Source organism: Oncorhynchus tshawytscha, linkage group LG04, assembly GCF_018296145.1.
Source record: "Oncorhynchus tshawytscha isolate Ot180627B linkage group LG04, Otsh_v2.0, whole genome shotgun sequence".
Classification (NCBI taxonomy): Eukaryota; Metazoa; Chordata; class Actinopteri; order Salmoniformes; family Salmonidae; genus Oncorhynchus; species Oncorhynchus tshawytscha.
Genome location: NC_056432.1, coordinates 35603269 through 35624399, shown reverse-complemented (window position 1 = coordinate 35624399; position 21131 = coordinate 35603269). Strand labels below are relative to the sequence as shown.

Genomic DNA, 21131 nt, shown 5'->3' with positions numbered 1-21131 from the left:
TCACATGTTCACATTGGGTTTGTGCTCCGGACACTTCTAGGGAAAAGGGGGAATAGTGTAGCCTGTTTGAGAGTACTACTACCCCTCGGTCAAGATGCCTGGGCTTTTATGGCACAGGTGGCAGAGCTCTGCTCCTCTTAAATCACTACATAACCATAAAGTTACTCCATTATCAATGGTCTGCAGCTGACCAACTACAAGGAAATGTAGGTTACTGTTTCTAATCCCACAGCTGGTGCATTGGAAGCTAAATTCGTCGAAATGATTGTTGACAAATAAGACTGACTGCCAAATTGTGGGCGCTTCAGTACAACCCCCTTTGATTTCTGTATGCGGGTCCACGAAGGATGAAAGCGCGCTCCCGAGAGTTCAGGTGAATGGAGAGTGGGAGCGAGAGCGGGTCACGGTTCAGTGTGCGTAAGAGAAAAGGACGAAATAAGGAAAATGAACTGCAACAGCTCGTTCTGGGCACATGTGTTCTTGACAGCGTATCTACTATGGGTCACGGGATGTGTTGCACAGAACGTAAGTAATACATGGCTGCTCTTTGTTTACAGTCTCATTTGCCTCATGGAAAAGCGCAATCAATCGTTTTACCCGTCAGCGGGCTTCTAGTGACTGGCAGAAAACTTGTAAGCAAGAATGAAACATGTTTCCTTGTTGTGTAGTTGGTACCCACACTGGGAAAGACATAATATAGCCTTTCCAGGGTAATTCGTCATTATGGTGAACGTACATGATGCAATGCACTGTAAACGTGTTTTAGTAGAATAGTCCAGCGAATACATCACCCGTGCATACAGGTCTCACGTACAGAAGTTTGTGTATAGTTTTACATCATCTTTATTGTATTGTTAATATTTTTAATCTAATACCATTATACTTTTAAATCATCTATAATCTTATCGAAAGCTACAAAAAAGTTTATTGACATGCATTTCAGTAGGAAGCTTCCAATTCTAATAATCCCAAATTCAAAGTCATGCTGGGTTGGTAACTATGGAAAATAAGCCATTATTTTATGGGATTTTCCATTGCTCGTGTTGTCAATGAATGCATAATTGCAGATATCACAACTGTAAGACATTGCAAATATACATCACTATTAGGTTATAGCCACGTGTTTGAACGGAACATATTGAGTAATGACGAACTTTGGGACATCTCAGGGCTTAATGCCCTCTTCTTCCCTCTTGTCCATGTATCTGTCTGGTGAAGGTCAGGTTTGTCAAGATACAAGAGGGAGGAGGTTGTGGAATTCTTTCTTTTTTTCCCCTCAACTTGATTTGGTTAAAACAAACTTTAATGGATTTAAACATATAAAGAAGTAAAGTAAAACAATTATAATAATAAAATAGAGGAGGGGTTTGGAAAAGGATACGAACCCGGTTTAGGGTAAAAGGATTTGGGTTGGGGGAAAGGGTAAATAAAAATAGGACGTAGGGGATTCTTCAGGATACTGGGAGGGGAGTAATGGTTTGTAATATTTGAATAGTGGGATGAATGGTTACTTTTTTATGTTGTTTGTGTCTCCATTGAGTTGTGTGAAAAAAATAGAAAAAAAATCTACTTACAGCGAAATAAAACCGTCCGTTTAGGTTGTTAAAATGTCAGCTTCTATTGCAGTGGCCCACCATCCTGGACAGATGAGTTTAAAAGGGTATAATTATTTAAATAGATCGGGTAAAACCCAGGCTTTAAAATGTTGAGATATCAGCGGGAGGAAAAGTGGATAAAATGCATAAATTATCCACTCTAAAAAGGGCTTTAAAAGTGATAAATATGCGCAATATTTAATAAGCACGGAAAGGGAGTTGATAAATAAAAATCTGGGCGGGTCAGCTTGTTCCTACCGAATCATGGGCTCAGGTCCACCGACCCGAGGGTTCAGAGATCAGATTGTTGCAGGTGTGATTGCAGGGTACAGTGAAAATCTTAGGTTTTGAGCTCCAACATACTGGACTAGTGAAATAAAATGGTAAAAACAATATAAATTGACATAGCACTATATACATAATAACAGCTGATGGATATTTATTATGAATAAATAAATGTCCATTGGGATGTATGCAGAGTAAAGACTGTTGGGGGGGGTTAGAAAAACCATAGGGTGAGCAGCAGGCTGATCATTGAGTGAAATAGAAATCAAAACCGTAATAATATACATATTAACAACTGCAATAGTGATGAATGCCATTGGGGTGGGGGCAGAGTATAGTCTGTTGGGGGGTGAAATGCCCATAGAAGGGGTGGGGCAGCAGGGGAGAGCATGTCGATAAGGGGAGTAGAAGGGGTGGGTGGAGCAACAGAAGAAAGAATGTCCATAGGGGGAGTAGCAGGCAAGATAAGTGAGAGTTGATTGAGGATGTCCATGAGGGAGAGTAGGGGGGTCCCTGATGATTTTCTTGGCCTTCCTGCGACACCTGGTGTTGTAGGTGTCCTGTAGGGCGGGCAGTGTTTGCCCAATGGTGCGTTAGGCTCACTCTCTCACTTTGTGGTGAAAACAACCCAACCTGCTTGCCTGCCCGACACTGACATGGACTTCATGTCTTCATTCTTGAACCATAGCTCTCATGAATCACCCTGTACATCTGTAGAATAGTGACACCTTACCCCTGCTCTCTGCAAGTAGCTACACAACACACAGCAGTTTTTCTGAGAGAGGGGGTTCTTAGTATAGTAGTATTTAAGTGTAACCCAACCGGCCCTTACAATTCATGGTCGGAGTGTTACATGGCACTGGATTGCCTGGTGTTGGGTTTCCACATCCACACTATGGTGGGGTTTGGAGGTGTTACTCACCTGAAACGTGTTCAGCTGGTTGTGCAACAGAGATGATGGTGACACTCTAGTTAGGGTTTATTCTCAATTCGGTATAATTTCCAAACTAGGAAGAAACCTGCTAGCCTCGTACAACCAGACTGATCTCGCAAGATTACATAAATTATTCGCTACACTGATCCACTCTATCTATTTGGCCCCCCTTTTATGTCCAAATTGTTGGACATAAAAGACAAAAAAAAAAAAAACACCAGCAAATCAACTCCAGGTGATTTTAATTTAGTAAATCTCTTCCAAAGTATTACAACACATAATAGAGAGAGATATGTGATCGTTTTAGTCAAATAATATATCTGTTTGGGCTTCTTGTTGTCAATTTGCGGTCTACAAATGATTTGTAATTTTGTTCCTGCCCCCTCACCATCCGCCCAATAAAAAATGGTCCCGTGGCTGAATCTCGTGGATTATCCATCATATCTGCTCTCCTCTTCTGAGTGTTCTGTATGTGAACAACGGACACTACAGTATTGATTTACTGCACATGTACTTCTGCTATTTATCTGGGGAAAAGGAAGCTATTGATCTGCCACTGTACTGTAAATAAAATAGAAGGCAGACATGACCTAGTGAATCCATAACACGACCATGCTATCAGTAGTGTCTATGGGCCATGTTTATGTGGTATTTAATTATGTTCAGTTGTTAGCATTTGGAAAATACCCCCCCACCCCCCTAATCTGTTCAGTGCTTACAGGTGATTAACAGAGTCTGGCAGAAGGCGTTCTTTTTAATGACCAAATCCTTCCTGACAACTTTGGCAGCAGAGTCAGATTGCAGTACTATAAAATAATTCTCCCACTTCCTGTGTATTCTGGTGCTGTAGCCTACTGTCTCCACTATGAGTTGAATGTCACACGGTCATTGTATGTCTATGGCAATGTCTGGTGTCATTTACATAAAAAGCTTACCTGTCTCATTGCAGAGTTCTCCTTTGCGCCATGTCAGAAGAAATATTATCTATGACCACACACTACTATAACACTAGGAAGGAGAATCGATAAGGCTACGAGCTGTCAAGACTCGTCCCCATCCACTGTGACTGAGTGAGGGTGAGCAGCAGAATTCTTAGAACTGAACAACGAAAGCCCTTAGTATATTGAATTGTCAGCGTCCCTAGCTTTAGTTTCTGTGTGCATAGGGTGCTCACTATCTTTGCAATTATCTGCCTGAGGGGGCACTCTAAATGATGTCTTTGTCCTCTTGTCCTCTTTTGTATTAAGTTGATTTTTGGAATAGCGTAAACAAGCTTGGTATTCATTTCATCCAACCCCAAAATGAAGGGTTCAACTCTGATGAATCAACCACCCTAACAGCTACAAAAAATGAGTGCATGTTTGACATTAGAAGATACTGCAATCATTTCATTGGCTATTATCATGTTGATTAAAAGAGGGAACAACCTAAAAATAGAACCACTGAGGAATTCATTGCCTAGTTAAATGTTTAAATTCCGCAAAGAGACTAGATCATACTGTAAACACATATTGGTCAGACAGTGAGGTTGGCATGGTGGTAAATTACCTATACTGTTACTTTAAATGAGATGAATGGGCCAGGCGGAGAGAGTGGCCCTGCCCTGCTAGCTGGTCTGGCTGGTCTGGCTGTGTGTGTTGTTGTCATCCTGCATGGTGGGGCTACTCGCTCAGCTGCTGAGAGATTAATTACTTAGGATGCATCCATTCGCTGCCTGGGTCACATTCCAAATCTGGAAATGATTTCTCCTAATTGGTCCAAACCACCATGGTGACAGATAACACTGACTGACTGCATTTCGCCCACATGCTTTACTTTCTAGGCTAGGCATACTTAGTTAATGACGGTTACTGCAACCTCCTTCCATCCAGAGAGGAAGAAAAATACAGGGAAACTGTTAATTGGTGTGTGCACCGCAAATCTGGAACCCCTCCATCCAACAGCCCGCCCACCCAGCCACATATCTATGTGGAGTTGGAGGGTCCACCGCCACCACAATGCTGAGCATTCCACTGGCTCATGCAGAGCTCATTTGTGGCACCAACATTGATGACCAAAGAACATTATGGTCTTGATGGAGGTTTGTAAAGGTCCATATTTTGTGAGGTGAAGACTATGCTCTCAGAGGTTACTGGGGGCAGCTTCAGTTAGAGCCCAATCAGGAAGCTAACCGGTTGTTTTGTAAATTCACCCTGAGTGAATATGATGGCACGGAATAACTGCATGCACACACACTATACTTATTGTTTAAGTCGTGGGCTTGTGTATCAGTGCCTTTTCACAGCTGTGGACAAACAGCACCGGGTGCAAGGACCTCCTTTCTTCTCTTAAAAAATACACTATACAGTGCCTTGCAAAAGTATTCGGCCCCCTTGAACTTTGCGGCCTTTTGCCACATTTCAGGCTTCAAACATAAAGATATAAAACTGTATTTTTTTGTGAAGAATCAACAACAAGTGGGACACAATCATGAAGTGGAACGACATTTATTGGATATTTCAAACTTTTTTAACAAATCAAAAACTGAAAAATTGGGCGTGCAAAATTGTTCAGCCCCCTTAAGTTAATACTTTGTAGCGCCACCTTTTGCTGCGATTACAGCTGTAAGTTGCTTGGGGTTTGTCTCTATCAGTTTTGCACATCGAGAGACTGACATTTTTTCCCATTCCTCCTTGCAAAACAGCTCGAGCTCAGTGAGGTTGGATGGAGAGCATTTGTGAACAGCAGTTTTCAGTTCTTTCCACAGATTCTCAATTGGATTCAGGTCTGGACTTTGACTTGGCCATTCTAACACCTGGATATGTTTATTTTTGAACCATTCCATTGTAGATTTTGCTTTATGTTTTGGATCATTGTCTTGTTGGAAGACAAATCTCCGTCCCAGTCTCAGGTCTTTTGCAGACTCCATCAGGTTTTCTTCCAGAATGGTCCTGTATTTGGCTCCATCCATCTTCCCATCAATTTTAACCATCTTCCCTGTCCCTGCTGAAGAAAAGCAGGCCCAAACCATGATGCTGCTACCACCATGTTTGACAGTGGGGATGGTGTGTTCAGGGTGATGAGCTGTGTTGCTTTTACGCCAAACATAACGTTTTGCATTGTTCCCAAAAAGTTACATTTTGGTTTCATCTGACCAAAGCACCTTCTTCCACATGTATGGTGTGTCTCCCAGGTGGCTTGTGGCAAACTTTAAACTACACTTTTTATGGATATCTTTAAGAAATGGCTTTCTTCTTGCCACTCTTCCATAAAGGCCAGATTTGTGCAATATACGACTGATTGTTGTCCTATGGACAGAGTCTCCCACCTCAGCTGTAGATCTCTGCAGTTCATCCAGAGTGATCATGGGCCTCTTGGCTGCATCTTTGATCAGTCTTCTCCTTGTATGAGCCGAAAGTTTAGAGGGACGGCCAGGTCTTGGTAGATTTGCAGTGGTCTGATACTCCTTCCATTTCAATATTATCGCTTGCACAGTGCTCCTTGGGATGTTTAAAGCTTGGGAAATCTTTTTGTATCCAAATCCAGCTTTAAACTTCTTCACAACAGTATCTCGGACCTGCCTGGTGTGTTCCTTGTTCTTCATGATGCTCTCTGCGCTTTTAACAGACCTCTGAGACTATCACAGTGCAGGTGCATTTATACGGAGACTTGATTACACACAGGTGGATTGTATTTATCATCATTAGTCATTTAGGTCAACATTGGATCATTCAGAGATCCTCACTGAACTTCTGGAGAGAGTTTGCTGCACTGAAAGTAAAGGGGCTGAATAATTTTGCACGCCCAATTTTTCAGTTTTTGATTTGTTAAAAAAGTTTGAAATATCCAATAAATGTCGTTCCACTTCATGATTGTGTCCCACTTGTTGTTGATTCTTCACAAAAAAATACAGTTTTATATCTTTATGTTTGAAGCCTGAAATGTGGCAAAAGGTCGCAAAGTTCAAGGGGGCCGAATACTTTCGCAAGGCACTGTATATACAAAAGTATGTGGACACCCATTCAAATAATTGGATTCAGCTATTTCAGCCACACCCGTTGCTGACAGGTGTGTAAAATCGAGCACACCGCCATGCAATCTCCATAGACAAACATTGGCAGTAGAGTGGACTTACTGAAGAGCTCAGTCACTTTCAACATGGCACCGTCATAGGATGCCACCTTTCCAACAAGTCAGTTCGTCAAATTTCTGCCCTGCTAGAGCTGCCTCGGTCAACTGTAAGTGCTGTTGTAAGTGTAAGTGCTCAACAAAGGCTCAGCCACAAAGTGGTTGGCCACACAAGATCACAGAAAGGGACCGCCGAGTGTGTAAGAATTGTCTGTCCTCGGTTGCAACACTGACTACCTTAGTTCCAAACTTTCTCTGCAAGCAACGTAAACACAAGATCTGTTTGTCGGGAGCTTCATGGAATGGGTTTCCATGGCTGAGCAGCCGCACACAAGCCTAAGATCACCATGTGCAATGCCAAACGTTGGCTGGAGTGGTGTAAAGCTTGCTGCCATTGGACTCTGGAGCAGTGGAAGCATGTTCTCTGGGTTTGTCGGATGCCTGGAGAACGCTACCTGCCACAATGTATAGTGCCAACAGTAAACTTTGGTGGAGGTGAAATAATAGTCTAGGGCGGTTTTTCATGGTTAGGCTAGGCACCTTAGTTCCAGTGAGGGGAAATCTTAACGCTACAGCATACAATGATATTAGAGACACTTCTATGCTTCCAACTTTGTGGAAACAGTTTGGGGATCTAGTAGAAAGCCTTCCAAGAAGAGTGGAGGCTGTTATTTATTTTTAATTTTTAATTTTACCTTTATTTAACTAGGCAAGTCAGTTAAGAACAAATTCTTATTTTCAATGACGGCCTAGGAACAGTGAGTTAACTGCCTGTTCAGGGGCAGAACGACAGATTTGTACCTTGTCAGCTCGGGGGTTTGAACTTTCAACCTTCCGGTTACTAGTCCAACACTCTAACCACTAGGCTACCCTGCCGCCCCATATAGCGGGAAAGGGGGGACAAACTCCATATTAATGCCCAGGAATTAGTAATGAGCTGTTTGACGAGCAGGTGTCCACATAATTTTGGTCATGTAGTGTAGCTCTTCTAGCTTCTATGACACACGGATCTAGTATGCGCCATTGGAGAAATGACCCTACAGTCTATGATCTAGATTTCTGTCAGTGTCTGACCTGACCAGCAACAGTGGCTAAATTATTGGACCGAGACAGAGCTGCTGAGTTCTGGGTTAATCACATCATCTGGGGGTTGACACAGCTGAAGCGTTAGCCTTTTGGGGCAGTGTCACTTTTCTACTCCCAGTAAATACTCCCAGTAAATAGCGCATGTGGGAGTCCCTGCCTCTTTTGAGGGGCCCGTCTGGCTGTTTATGAGCCAGTCAGGAGTTGTTTGTGCATGTGAAGGAGTGAGGGAAGGGAATGAGTGAGTGTGTGTGTGTGTGACAGCAAGCGCTATGGGAAGTTGGGCGTCAGTGTTTTGCAAGGTTTTAGCTGGGGGTTTCATCATACTAGTTGTATACTCACTAACCTGTTGCTAAGGTTCAATTAGGCAATAGTAGATTTCTCTAAGCTCTTCAGTTAAGTTTTATTTGTCACATGCACAAGTACAGTGAAATGCTTAAAGGGCAACTCCACCACTTTTCAACATCATTTTCACTATCTCCAGCTCAATACCAGTGTCTACATATGTGAAAACAAAGTTTTACCCGATGAAACTATACCCAAATATTTTCAAAGACAGATTTACCGTGGCTAAAAACTAGTTGCAGGTTTTGAAAATCACTTTTTTTTTAGGACTTTAATTCAAATATTTTAACAGCAGATCATAAGCGCTTTGTTTTCACATAATTAGAGACTGGTTTGGCGCTGGAGATCATGAATATGAGGTTGAAAAGTGGCGGAATTGCCCTTTAACTTGCAAGCCCTAGACTCCCGGGTGGCGCAGTGGTTAAGGGCGCTGTACTGCAGCGCCAGCTGTGCCACCAGAGACTCTGGGTTCGTGCCCAGGCTCTGTCGTAACCGGCCGCGACCGGGAGGTCCGTGGGGCAATTGGCCTAGCGTCGTCAGGGTTAGGGAGGGCTTGGCCGGTAGGGATATCCTTGTCTCATCGCGCACCAGCGACTCCTGTGGTGCAGTGCACGCTAACCCAAGGTTGCCAGGTGCACGGTGTTTCCTCCGACACATTGGTGCGGCTGGCTTCTGGGTTGGATGCGCGCTGTGTTAAGAAGCAGTGCGGCTTGGTCGGGTTGTGTATCGGAGGACGCATGACTTTCAACCTTCGTCTCTCCCCAGCCCGTACGGGAGTTGTAGCGATGAGACAAGATAGTAGCTACTAACAATTGGATACCACGAAATTGGGGAGAAAAGGGGGTAAATTCACACACAAACCCCCTCCCCCAAAAAAAAAAACTTGGAAGCCATTCCCAACAGTGCATTATTCAATATCAAATTAAACACGAAAAAAGAGAGGAAACTATATACAGGGTCTGTGTCAGTACCAAATTCATGAAGGAACAAATGGGATGCTTGAGGGGAGGAGTTCCTGCAGATGCTGGAATGCCCCAAATTGCGGGTTGCAGTTGCACACTTTGAAAAAACCCTTGCCAAAGACCAAAATGAACTAAAACGTCAAAAAATGTGGTCATAATATATGCACGCACTGTTCCGAACAATTTCGTATGGGAAGCATGTGAACGCCTTCAGTGTGTGTGTGTGTGTGTGTGTGTAAGAGTGCCAGTGTAGGCATGAAAAGTGACTGGTGGTGGGAATATATAAATACTTATGTTAATATACTAATGGTAATACATGTAAATACATGTAAACAGGAGTGATAGTGACCAGTAGCGGGATAAATAGATACAGTAGATACTATTGGTAATCAATGAACAGAAGTGCAGTGGTAGTAATAAATCTAATGAATAATCATTTTAGCAGCAGCGTAGGGGTGAGGGGGAGCAGTAGTTGTTAGCCATTTAACAGTCTTATGGCCAGGGGCTAGAAGCTGTTTAGGAGTCTGTTGGTCTAAGCCTGGATGCACTGGTACCACCTGCCGGATGGGAGCATGATTCTCTGATCTACCTCTACGCAGACGATACCATTCTGTATACTTCTGGCCCTTCTTTGGACACTGTGTTAACTAACCTCCAGACGAGCTTCAATGCCATACTCTCCTTCAGTGGCCTCCAACTGCTCTTAAATGAAAGTAAAACTAAATGCTCTTCAACCGATCGCTACCAGCACCTGCCCGCCTGTCCAGCATCACTACTCTGTATGGTTCTGACTCAGAATCTGTGGACATCTACAAATATCTAGATGTCTGTTTAGACTGTAAACTCTCCTTCCAGAGTCCCATTAAGCATCTCAAATCCAAAATGAAATCTAGAATCGGCTTCCTATTTCACAACAAAGCATCCTTCACTCATGCTGCTAAACATACCCTCGTAAAACTGACTATCCTACTGATCCTTGACTTCGGCGATGCAATTTCCAAAATAGCCTCCACTACTCAGCAAATTGGATGCAGTCTATCACAGTGCCATCCGTTTTGTCACCAAAGCCCCATATACTACCTACCACTGCGACCTGTATGCTCTCATTGTCTGGCCCTCCCTTCATATTCGTCGCCAAACCCACTGGCTCCAGGTCATCTATAAGTCTTTGCTAGGTAAAGCCCCACCTTATCTCAGCTCACTGGTCACCATAGCAGCACCCACCCGTAGCACGCGCTCCAGAAGGTATATTTCACTGGTCATCCCCAAAGCCAATTCCTCCTTTGGCCGCCTTTCCTTCCAGTTCTCTGCTGCCAATGACTGGAACGAATTACAAAAATCCCTGAAGCTGGAGACTCATATCTCCCTCACTAACTTTAAGCACCAGCTGTCAGAGCAGCTCACAGATCACTGCACCTGTACATAGCCCATCTGTAAATAGCCCATCCATCTACCTCATCCCCATACTCTTTTCTTTTTTTTTTGCTCCCCAGTATCTCTACTTGCACATTCATCTTCTGCACATCTATCACTCCAGTGTTTAATTGCTAAATTGTAATGAATTTGCCACTATGGCCTATTTATTGCCTTACCTCCCTTATCTTACCTCATTTGCACACACTGTATATATATCTTTTTTTATTATTGTGTTATTGACTGTCTGTTTGTTTATTCCATGTGTAACTTTGTTGTTGTTTGTGTCGCACTGCTTTGCTTTATCTTGGCCAGGTCACAGTAAATGAGAACTTGTTCTCAACTAGCCTATCTGGTTAAATAAAGGTGAAATATATTTTTTTAAATGTTTCGGTTGGCCAGAGTCTTTGGCAATTTTTCAGCCCTTTTTCAGGCAGCAGTTAGGGAGTTTTATTTAGTTTTTAAGACATTTGAATTGTGTTTCAAGCAGCAAAACAGTATACAGTATGTGTCTTTTAGAAGGCTTTTGTATTCAGTTCAAACTACATTTTTGGTAATTAGCATTTTAGTTCCGACATAGGATTCAAGTTCCTTCACAATATAATTATGGTAAACCTCAAAATAATGACTGTGCTTAATTTGACATTCCACTGCACAAGTAATTTCAATCAATTATTTGCTTGTGTACTTTACTTTTGTACAAGGATAGTCTAGTCATCTCCATATAGCACAACTGGGGCGCGATGACCGACGAGCAGGGCCTTATGTAAACTTTCTGCCTGCTCCTACTTATTAGCTTCACTTCATTAAAATGGTATCTCCCATCCCACCATGAAGTGGTGCAACCAAACAGCACTGTGGCCCATTGTGCCCCATGAGAAAAGGTTTCCTCGAATAATGACCGCCTTGGCTGCCAGTGGAGAGGAAAGGCCTGCGTCTGTGATGTAACAGAACTGGGATGTTTGGCATTATAAGAATGTCCCATTTCCATTAAACACTGTGGCACTTTGGAGACCATTCATGTGTAGTCTACCTTGTGCATCACATCACAGTGAGGGTGGCAGACCTCCAGATAGCCAGCCCAGTCCTACTGTAGTCAGGTCCATGGAGATGACACAGTCTCTGACCCTCTCTCCCTCCTTGACACAGTTCTCTCTCTCTGATGGGGGATGGAAATGTAGCCCACAAACTGTGAATAGAAAGAGCATGCATAAAGAAAATTGGATTTGGTCACTTTTTTTGGTCACAGAGATACACACACACACACACACACACACATCCCTCCCTCCCCCCCATGTTGTCAAGCTGCTCCCTTCATTCTATAGTGTATTGCACAACACCGTTGAGCAAAACCGAAAATTGGCTTACTCTCTGCAACCTCTCGGGAATGGCATTTGACCAGTTCAAATGTCATCTGTGTAATTATGTGTTGTGGTTGTGGCATTCACGACATGAGTTCCTAGTAGGTCTAAGGCCATTTTCTTGGTTGTACCTTACTATGATGTAATGCTTTCATGCTAAACTGCATTCTGAGAAAGGAAAAGCCATCATACAACACTCTTAGAACTAGTTGGGCATCAAAGTACTGACTGTACCATGACGTTTGTAATTTATCACTGTTACATCAGCGTCCATCACTATCAGATTGTATTTACCAATGGGCAATTACACATTAACAGAAGGACGCCAAGATGCAGATCTTTCACTTTAAACGTGTGCCAAAGAGAAACCATTGATTGCAGTTTAACATACCATACAGATCTATGCACAAGGACTACTTTTAACAATTGCGACTGAACATATTACAAAAACACATTTACTCGAACAGTGCAGGTGTAAAGTTTGGTAACTATGCGAAAATGTCTGTGACCACGTTTTCCAAAAACTGTTAAATATCTACTCCGAATTAAAATTCAAAGATGTCTGCAGAAAGAATTGGGTGTCAGCTATGATATGAAACCTTGAGATTGAAAAAAATCTATTTGGTTATTGAACTACAGCAAGTGAAGTGGATTAACACCCGGTAACAGAATGATGGTAACAGAATGACATCATGGGTCCCTGATCTGTACTATACAGAAATGCCATTCTCTTCATGGTGATGTATCCTGAATAGATACACAAAGGTAGACATTTTTTATATCCTCCTTTGCATGTTTGGGTATTAATCTATACACTGCTATTATTCTAATGTGCTCCTCCCCCAAATAAGACCAAATTTGTTTGGTCAGGACCTAACCAAATCTGTACCAGTTTGAACAGTACAGCACAGTAGAGTTCAGTGTATTAGAGTATAGTTCAGTAAATTATACTGTACTCTACTTTAATGTGCTCTTCTGTATACTCTACTATATTGTACTGACCTATACTCTGTTTCTTTACTGTATTGTACTGTGCTTTAATTTCCTGCACTGTGCTATCCAAACTTGTGAAAAAGGATATGTTTGGTTCAGATTTGGACTGACTAAACTTCAACTACTTTTCAACGTTCATGGACATCCGGTGTCAGTCGGTGCTCAGTGGGTGAGAGGGCTGGTAATAGTAAATGGAAAGAGGGGGCTCAAGGGAAGGTGGCAGTAAGAGCCTGGAGAGGAGACATTAACTGGAGAGGGAGAAGGGAGACAAACAAAATGAGGGGTGAACAATGGGAAGTTCTTGACTTTAAAAAAGTATTATTATTATACAGTATAATTGGGAAAGTACCCTTTTGATTTTTCCACATTTTATTACGTTACAGCCTTATCCTACAATTGATTAAATAAAAAATGTTCTCATCAATCTACACACAATACCCCATAATGACAAAGTAAAATGTTTGCTCATTTATTTAAAATCAACTGAAATACGACATTTACATAAGTATTCAGACCCTTTACTCAGTACTGTTTTTTTTTAACCTTTTATTTAACTAGGCAAGTCAGTTAAGAACAAATTCTTATTTTCAATGACGGCCTAGGAACAGTGGGTTAACTGCCACACTTAATTTGTACCTTGTCAGCTCGGGGATTTGAACTTGCCACCTTCCGGTTGCTAGTCCAACGCTCTAACCACTAGGCTACCCTGCCACCCCGGTTGAAGCACCCTTCGCAGCAATTACAGCCTTGAGTCTTCTTGGGTATGACGCTACAAGCTTGGCACACCTGTATTTGGGGAGTTTCTCCCATTCCTCTGCAGATCCTCTCAAAATCTGTCAGGTTGGATGGGGAGTGTTGCTGCACAGCTATTTTCAGGTCTCTCCAGAGATGTTAGATCGGGTTCAAGCGCGGGCTCTGATTGGGCCAGTTAAGGACATTCAAACACTTGCCCCGAAGCTACTCCTGCATTGTCTTGGCACTGTGCTTTGGGTCTTTGCCCTGTTGGAAGGTGAACCTTCGCCCCAGTCTGAGGTCCTGAGCGCTCTGGAGCAGGTTTTCATCAAGGATCTCTCTGTACTTTGCTCCGTTCATCTTTGCCTCGACCCTGACTAGTCTCCCAGTCCCTGCCGCTGACAACATCCCCACAGCATGTTGCTGCCACCACCGTGCTTCACCTTAGGGATGGTGCCAGGTTTCCTCCAGATGTGACGCTTGGCATTCAGACCAAAGAGTTCAATCTGAAACAGAGAATGTTGTTTCTCATTGTCAGTCCTTTAGGTGCCTTTTGGCAAACTCCAAGCAGCCTGTCATGTGCCTTTTACTGAGGAGTGGCTTTCGTCTGGCCACTCTACCATAAAGACCTGATTGGTGGAGGGCTGCAGAGATGGTTGTCCTTCTGAAAGGTTCTCCCATCTCCACAGAGGAACTCTAGAGCTCTGTCAGTGACCTTCGGGTTCTTGGTCACCTCCCTGACCAAGGCCCTTCTCCCCCGATTGCTCAGTTTGCCGGGGGGCCAGCTCCAGGAAGAGCCTTGGTGATTCCAAACTTCTTTCATTTAAGAATGATGGAATCTACTGTGTTCTTGGGGACCTTCAATGGTGCAGAAATGTTTTTGTACCCTTCCCCAGATCTGTGCATCGACACAATCCTGTCGCGGAGCTCTAAGAACAATTCCTTCAACCTCTTGGCTTGGTTTTTGCTCTGACATGCACTGTCAACTGTGGGACCTTATATAGACAGGTGTGTGCCTTTTCCAAATCATGTCCATTCAATTGAATTTACAACAGGTGGACTCCAATCAATTTGCCGAAACATCTTAAGGATTATCAATGGAAACACGATGTACCTGAGCTCAATTTTGAGTCTCAAAGGGTCTGAACACTCATGTAAATGAGGTATTTCTATTTTTATACATTTGCAAACATTTCTAAAAACCTGTTTTTGCTTTGTCTGTGTGTGTCTGTGTGTGTGTGTGTGTGTGTGTGTGTGTTGCTGAGAATTTTTTTTTATTTAATCCATTTTAGAACAAGGCTGTAACGAAACAAAATGTGGAAAAAGTCAAGGGATCTGAATACTTTCCGAAGGCACTAAGTGCTCAGCATATATGGGAACTCCTTCAAGACTGTTGGAAAAGCATTCCAGGTGAAGCTGGTTAAGAGAATGCCAAGAGTGCGCAAACCTGTCATCAAGGCAAAGGGTGGCTACTTTGAAGAATCTCAAAACACTTTTTTGGTTACGGCATGATTCCATATGTTTTTTCGTAGTTTTGATGTCTTCAGTATTATTCTACAACATAGAAAATTGTTTTGTTTTTTTAAGAAAGAAAAACCCTGGAATTAGTATGTCCAAAATTTGACAGATTCTGTATATATGCCGTAATTAAGAACTACAGACTCTTAGCTTTCATTTGACACCACATTTGATGTGCTCCTACAAACTTCAAGTTAATGCTCATGGGGCTTTTTACATGGAAATTCCCCAATGCATACATTATAATTTAATTTATGTTATTTGTTGCCCAAACTTGACAATCGGAGTACTGTGTCCACAGCAATAAAATTTGTTGACAACCTAAGTTCATCTTAAATTTTTTAACAGAAGCTGACCAGTGGAATCAAAATAGCCCCATAACATCAAATATCCAACACCATATTTTACAGTAGGTATGGGGTTCTTTCTGCTTATGCATTCTCATGTTAATGCCAAACCCACTACTGTTGTGTGTGTGTGACCACAGAGCTCTATTTTCATGTCATCTGACCAAGGCACTGGTTCCAATCTTCAAAACTTCTTGCCTGGCTACCCAAACTCTTTGCTCCAGCCAAATGCTAAGCTACGCATAATGAGTCTGGATCGGACTACCTCCTCAACGATTTCTAGAATTGAAATCCATTCTAGACCGTCTGTTTGATCCCAGAACCCGACGGGTTGGGCCAGAGTGGAACACACATGGGTAAAGCGAGGTTTGAAAATTTGTCATTGGTTTTGATACTCTGATTGGGACTTTGTTTTGTACAACACCACCAACAACTTCAATGATGGCCTGAGGTTTGACTTCTGAGTTTGACTTCAGAGGTCTGAGTTTTGACTAGGCCATTCCAATACATTTAAATGTTTCCCCTTAAACCACTTGAGTGTTGCTTTAGCAGTATGCTTAGGGTCATTGTCATGCTGGAAGGTGAACCCCCGTCCCAGTCTCAAATCTCTGGAAGACTCAAACAGGTTTCCCTCAAGGATTTCCTTGTATTTAGCGCCATCCATTATTTCTTACATTCTGACCAGTTTCTCAGTCCCTGCCGATGGGAGAACATCCCCACAGCATGATGCTGCCACCACCATGCTTCACTGTGGGGATGGTATTCTCGGGGTGATGAGAGGTGTTGGGTTTCCTTGATGGCCAAAAATCTCAATTTTAGTCTCATCTGACCAGAGTACCATCTTCCATATGTTTGGGGAGTCTCTTACATGCCTTTTGGCGAACACCAAACGTGTTTGCTTATTTTTTTCTTTAAGCAATGGCTTTTTTTCTGGCCACTCTTCCGTAAAGCCCAGCTCTGTGGAGTGTACGGCTTAAAGTGGTCCTATGGGCAGATATTCCAATCTCTGCTATGGAGCTTTGCAGCTCCTTCAGGGTTATCTTTGGTATCTTTGTTGCCTCTCTGATTAATGCCCTCCTTGCCTGCTCCGTGAGTTTTGGCGGGTGGCCCTCTCTTGGCAGGTTTGTTGTGGTGCCATATTCTTTCCATACAAAGCCGCTTGCTTGGTGGTGGCCCCCCTTGCTTAATGGTGTTGCAGACTTTGGGGCCTTTCAGAACGGATATATATATATATACATACATACATACATACATACATACATACATACATACATACATACATACATACATACATACATACAGTGGGGAGAACAAGTATTTGATACACTGCCAATTTTGCAGGTTTTCCTACTTACAAAGCATGTAGAGGTCTGTATTTTTTTATCATAGGTACACTTCAACTGTGAGAGATGGAATCCAAAACGAAAATCACATTGTATCATTTTTAAGAAATTAATTTGCATTTTATTGCATGACATAACTATTTGATACATCAGAAAAGGAGAACTAATACAGTACAGAAACCTTTGTTTGCAATTACAGAGATCATACGTTTCCTGTAGTTTTTGACCAGGTTTGCACACACTGCAGCAGGGATTTTGGACCACTCCTCCATACAGACCTTCTCCAGATCCTTCAGGTTTCGGGGCTGTCGCTGGGCAATACGGACTTTCAGCTCCCTCCAAAGATTTTCTATTGGGTTCAGGTCTGGAGACTGGACAGGCCACTCCAGGACCTTGAGATGCTTCTTACGGAGCCAGTCCTTAGTTGCCCTGGCTGTGTGTTTCGGGTCGTTGTCATGCTGGAAGACCCAGCCTCGACCCATCTTCAATGCTCTTACTGAGGGAAGGAGGATGTTGGCCAAGCTCTCGCGATACATGGCCCCATCCATCCTCCCCTCAATACGGTTCAGTCGTCCTGTCCCCTTTGCAGAAAGGAATCCCCAAAGAATGATCTTTCCACTTCCATGCTTCACGGTTGGGATGGTGTTCTTGGGGTTGTACTCATCCTTCTTCTTCCTCCAAACACGGCGAGTGGAGTTTAGACCAAAAAGCTCTATTTTTGTCTCATCAGACCACATGACCTTCTCCCATTCCTCCTCTGGATCATTCAGCTGGTCATTGGCAAACTTCAGACGGGCCTGGACATGCGCTGGCTTGAGCAGGGGGACCTTGCGTGCGCTGCAGGATTTTAATCCATGACGGCGTAGCGTGTTACTAATGGTTTTCTTTGAGACTGTGGTCCCAGCTCTCTTCAGGTCATTGGCCAGGTCCTGCCGTGTAGTTCTGGGCTGATCCCTCACCTTCCTCATGATCATTGATGCCCCACGAGGTGAGATCTTGCATGGAGCCCCAGACCGAGGGTGATTGACCGTCATCTTGAACTTCTTCCATTTTCTAATAACAACAGTTGTTGCCTTCTCACCAAGCTGCTTGCCTATTGTCCTGTAACCCATCCCAGCCTTGTGCAGGATTGTCCCGGGCTTGTGGCTGTCTAGACCCCAGCTGTTTGTTGTTGGATTTTCAATCTTCCCTGCGTCCTTCCCTGTCTGGAACGGCGAGGAGTAACAGCGTAATCTATTGTTCTTACCGTTATAAAGACCAAAGCCAACGGGAGTACCGTTGAGGACAGTGGTGTCTCTCTATCACAGGTGAAAGATTTTTTTAAACAAACAAAAATTGTTCTACAAGCAGTTGTTACAACAAGAAAATAGCTTCCAGTGTTTTGTCCAAATTCTGGTGGAGTCAACTAATAGAAGAATCAACAACCTGACCAGAGGTTGAGGACCTGAAGAACAGTTTGCAGTTCTCCCAGGGTCAGCTTGACGAGTTTAAACAGGAGAATATCAAGATGACAGCAATCTGTAAGTCATTGAGAGAGTACATCAGTTCTGTATGTGAATCTGTATGTGAATCCATGATATCAATGACGGATAAATCAGATTATCTTGAGGGACAATCAAGGCAGAACAACATGGTTGTGGACAGATTTGAAGAATCTCCACATGAGACCTGGAAGGAGTCTGATGATAAAGTGAGGGAAATGATCTCGGAGAAACTGAAGATGAACCACAGGAAGATTGAGGTGGAGCGCGTACAAGGATATAATATCTATAGAAGAAACAGGAATGCTTATGGGGGAGGTGTTGCTGTATATATTCAGAGCCATATATTTTATTTCTTTTAACCTTTATTTAGCAAGTCAGTTAAGAACAAGTTATTATTTACAATGACGGCCTACCCATATCCCTGTAATGCTTAGAGAAGATCTTATGTCAAGTGTTATTGAAGTGTTGTGGTTCCTGGTTCACCTGGCACATCTAAAGCATTTTATTTTGGGGTGTGGCTATAAGTCACCAAGTGCTACCAGTCAGTATCTAAATAATGTGTGAAATGCTTGATAATGTCTACTTTCCACTTTCTTGGGGACCTGAATATTGACTAGTTTTCATCAAGCTGTCCGCTCAAGAGGAAGCTTCTCACTGTAACCAGTGCCTGTAATCTGGTTCTGATGTATTAATCAACCTACCAGGGTGTTTACAAACACTACAGGAACAAGATCATCCACACATTGATCACGTTTACTAATACTGTCGAACTTTGTTCTTAAGATATATCTGTACACATTGGATGCAGTGATCACAATATAGTGGTTATATCCAGGAAAGCCAAAGTTCCAAAAGCTGGGCCTAAAATAGTGTGTAAGAGATCATACAAAATATTTTGCTGTGACTCTTATGTGAATGATGTTAAAAAAAATGTTGCTCTGGTGTGATTTAATAAGGAGCATCCAGGCACTGCACTTGATGAATTTATGAAATTGCTTCTTCCAATTGTTGGTAAACATGCACCTGTTAAGAAACTGACTGTTAGAACTGTTAAGGCTCCATGAATTGATGAGGAATTGAAAAACTGTATGGTTGAAAGAGATGGAGTAAAAGGAGTGGCTAATAAGTCTGGCTGCACATCTGACTGGCTGAATGACTGGAAATTGAGAAATTATGTGAATCAACTCAACAAAAGAAAACTGTATTCTGAAGCCAATATCAATGATATAAAGAGTGATGGAAAAAACATTGGAGTACTTCAAATGATATTAAGGTCAGAAAGACTAATTCAACTCCCATCTTTCATCAAATCAAATGGCTTATTTATCACAAAAAATATTTGATGTTGCCAATTATTTTAATGATTACTTCATTGGAAAAGTTGGCAGATTTAGACAGGAAATGCCAACAATGAACAGTAATCCATCATACTCATGTATAAACAAACTAATAATGAAAGAAATGCATTACAAGTTAGAATTTTGTAAAGTTATCGTGGGAGAGATGGGAAAATTGTTGTCGACTAATAATGACCAACCTCCTGGCATTGACAACATAGATGGAAATCTACTGAGGATGGTAGCTGACTCTATAGCCACTCCTATCGGTCATATCTTTAATCTGAGCCTAGAGGAAAGTTTTTGTTTTCAGGCCTGGAGGGAAGCCAAAGTCATTCCGCTACCCAAGAGTAGTAAGGCGGCCTTTACTGGTTCTAACAGCAGGCCTATCAGCTTGCTATCAGCGGGACTAAATCTGCAATATGGCAATCTATCTAATATAAATCAGAAGGTTTTCTTTAATGGAAGCTTCTCTAATGTCAAACATGTAAAGTGTGGTGTACCGCAGGGCAGCTCTCTAGGCCCGCTACTATTTTCAGTTTTTACCAATGCCCTGTCACTGCCATTAAACAAAGCATGTATGCAGATGATTCAACCATATCAGCAACCACAGTTAGGAAGTCACTGAAACCCTTAACAAAGAGTTGCATTCTGTTTTGGAATGGGTGGCCAGTAATAAATTGGTCCTGAACATCTCTAAAACTAACAGCATTATATTTCATACAAATCATTCCCTAAGTTCTAGACCTTGGTGTTACCTTAGATTGTAAACTGTCATGGTAAAAACATTCAATGGTTGTAAAGATGGGTTTGTCCGTAATAAAGAGATGCTCTGCTTTTTTTACTCTACACTCCACAAAGCAAGTCCTGCAGGCTCTAGTTTTATCTTAGCTTGATGATTGTCCAGTCATATGGTCAAGTGCTGCAAATAAAGACCCAGTTAAGCTGTAGCTTGTCTATAACAGAGCGGCACATCTTGCTCTTCATTGTAATCACAGGGTTTATTAAAACTATGCATGCCATTCTCTCTTGGCTAAGAGTTGAGGAAAGACTGACTGCGTCACTTCTTGTTTTTATAAGAAACATGAATGTGTTGTAAATTCTAAATCGCTTGCATTGTCAACTTACACACAGCACTGACACACACACTTACCCCAGCAGACATGCCACCAGGGGTCTTTTCACAGTCGGTTTGAATTGAAGAGGCCAGTCCATAAGTGCAGACGAAGGCTATCAAGGATCTGGAAGACTTCTGTATGGTGGAATGGTCTAAGATCCCTCCCAATGTGCTC

At 42.5% G+C, this 21131-nt stretch overlaps 1 protein-coding gene across 1 annotated transcript in view; it reads left to right on the top strand.

Annotated features, from left to right (window-relative positions):
• The first annotated feature begins 242 nt into the window (after positions 1-242).
• si:dkey-112e17.1 overlaps positions 243-21131 on the top strand; it is a 33724-nt gene continuing 12835 nt past the window's right edge. The window contains exon 1 of the mRNA XM_024417806.2: positions 243-525. Coding sequence (XP_024273574.1) covers positions 445-525 — 81 coding nt within the window. The 5' untranslated portion in view covers positions 243-444. The remainder of the gene's footprint in view (positions 526-21131) is intronic.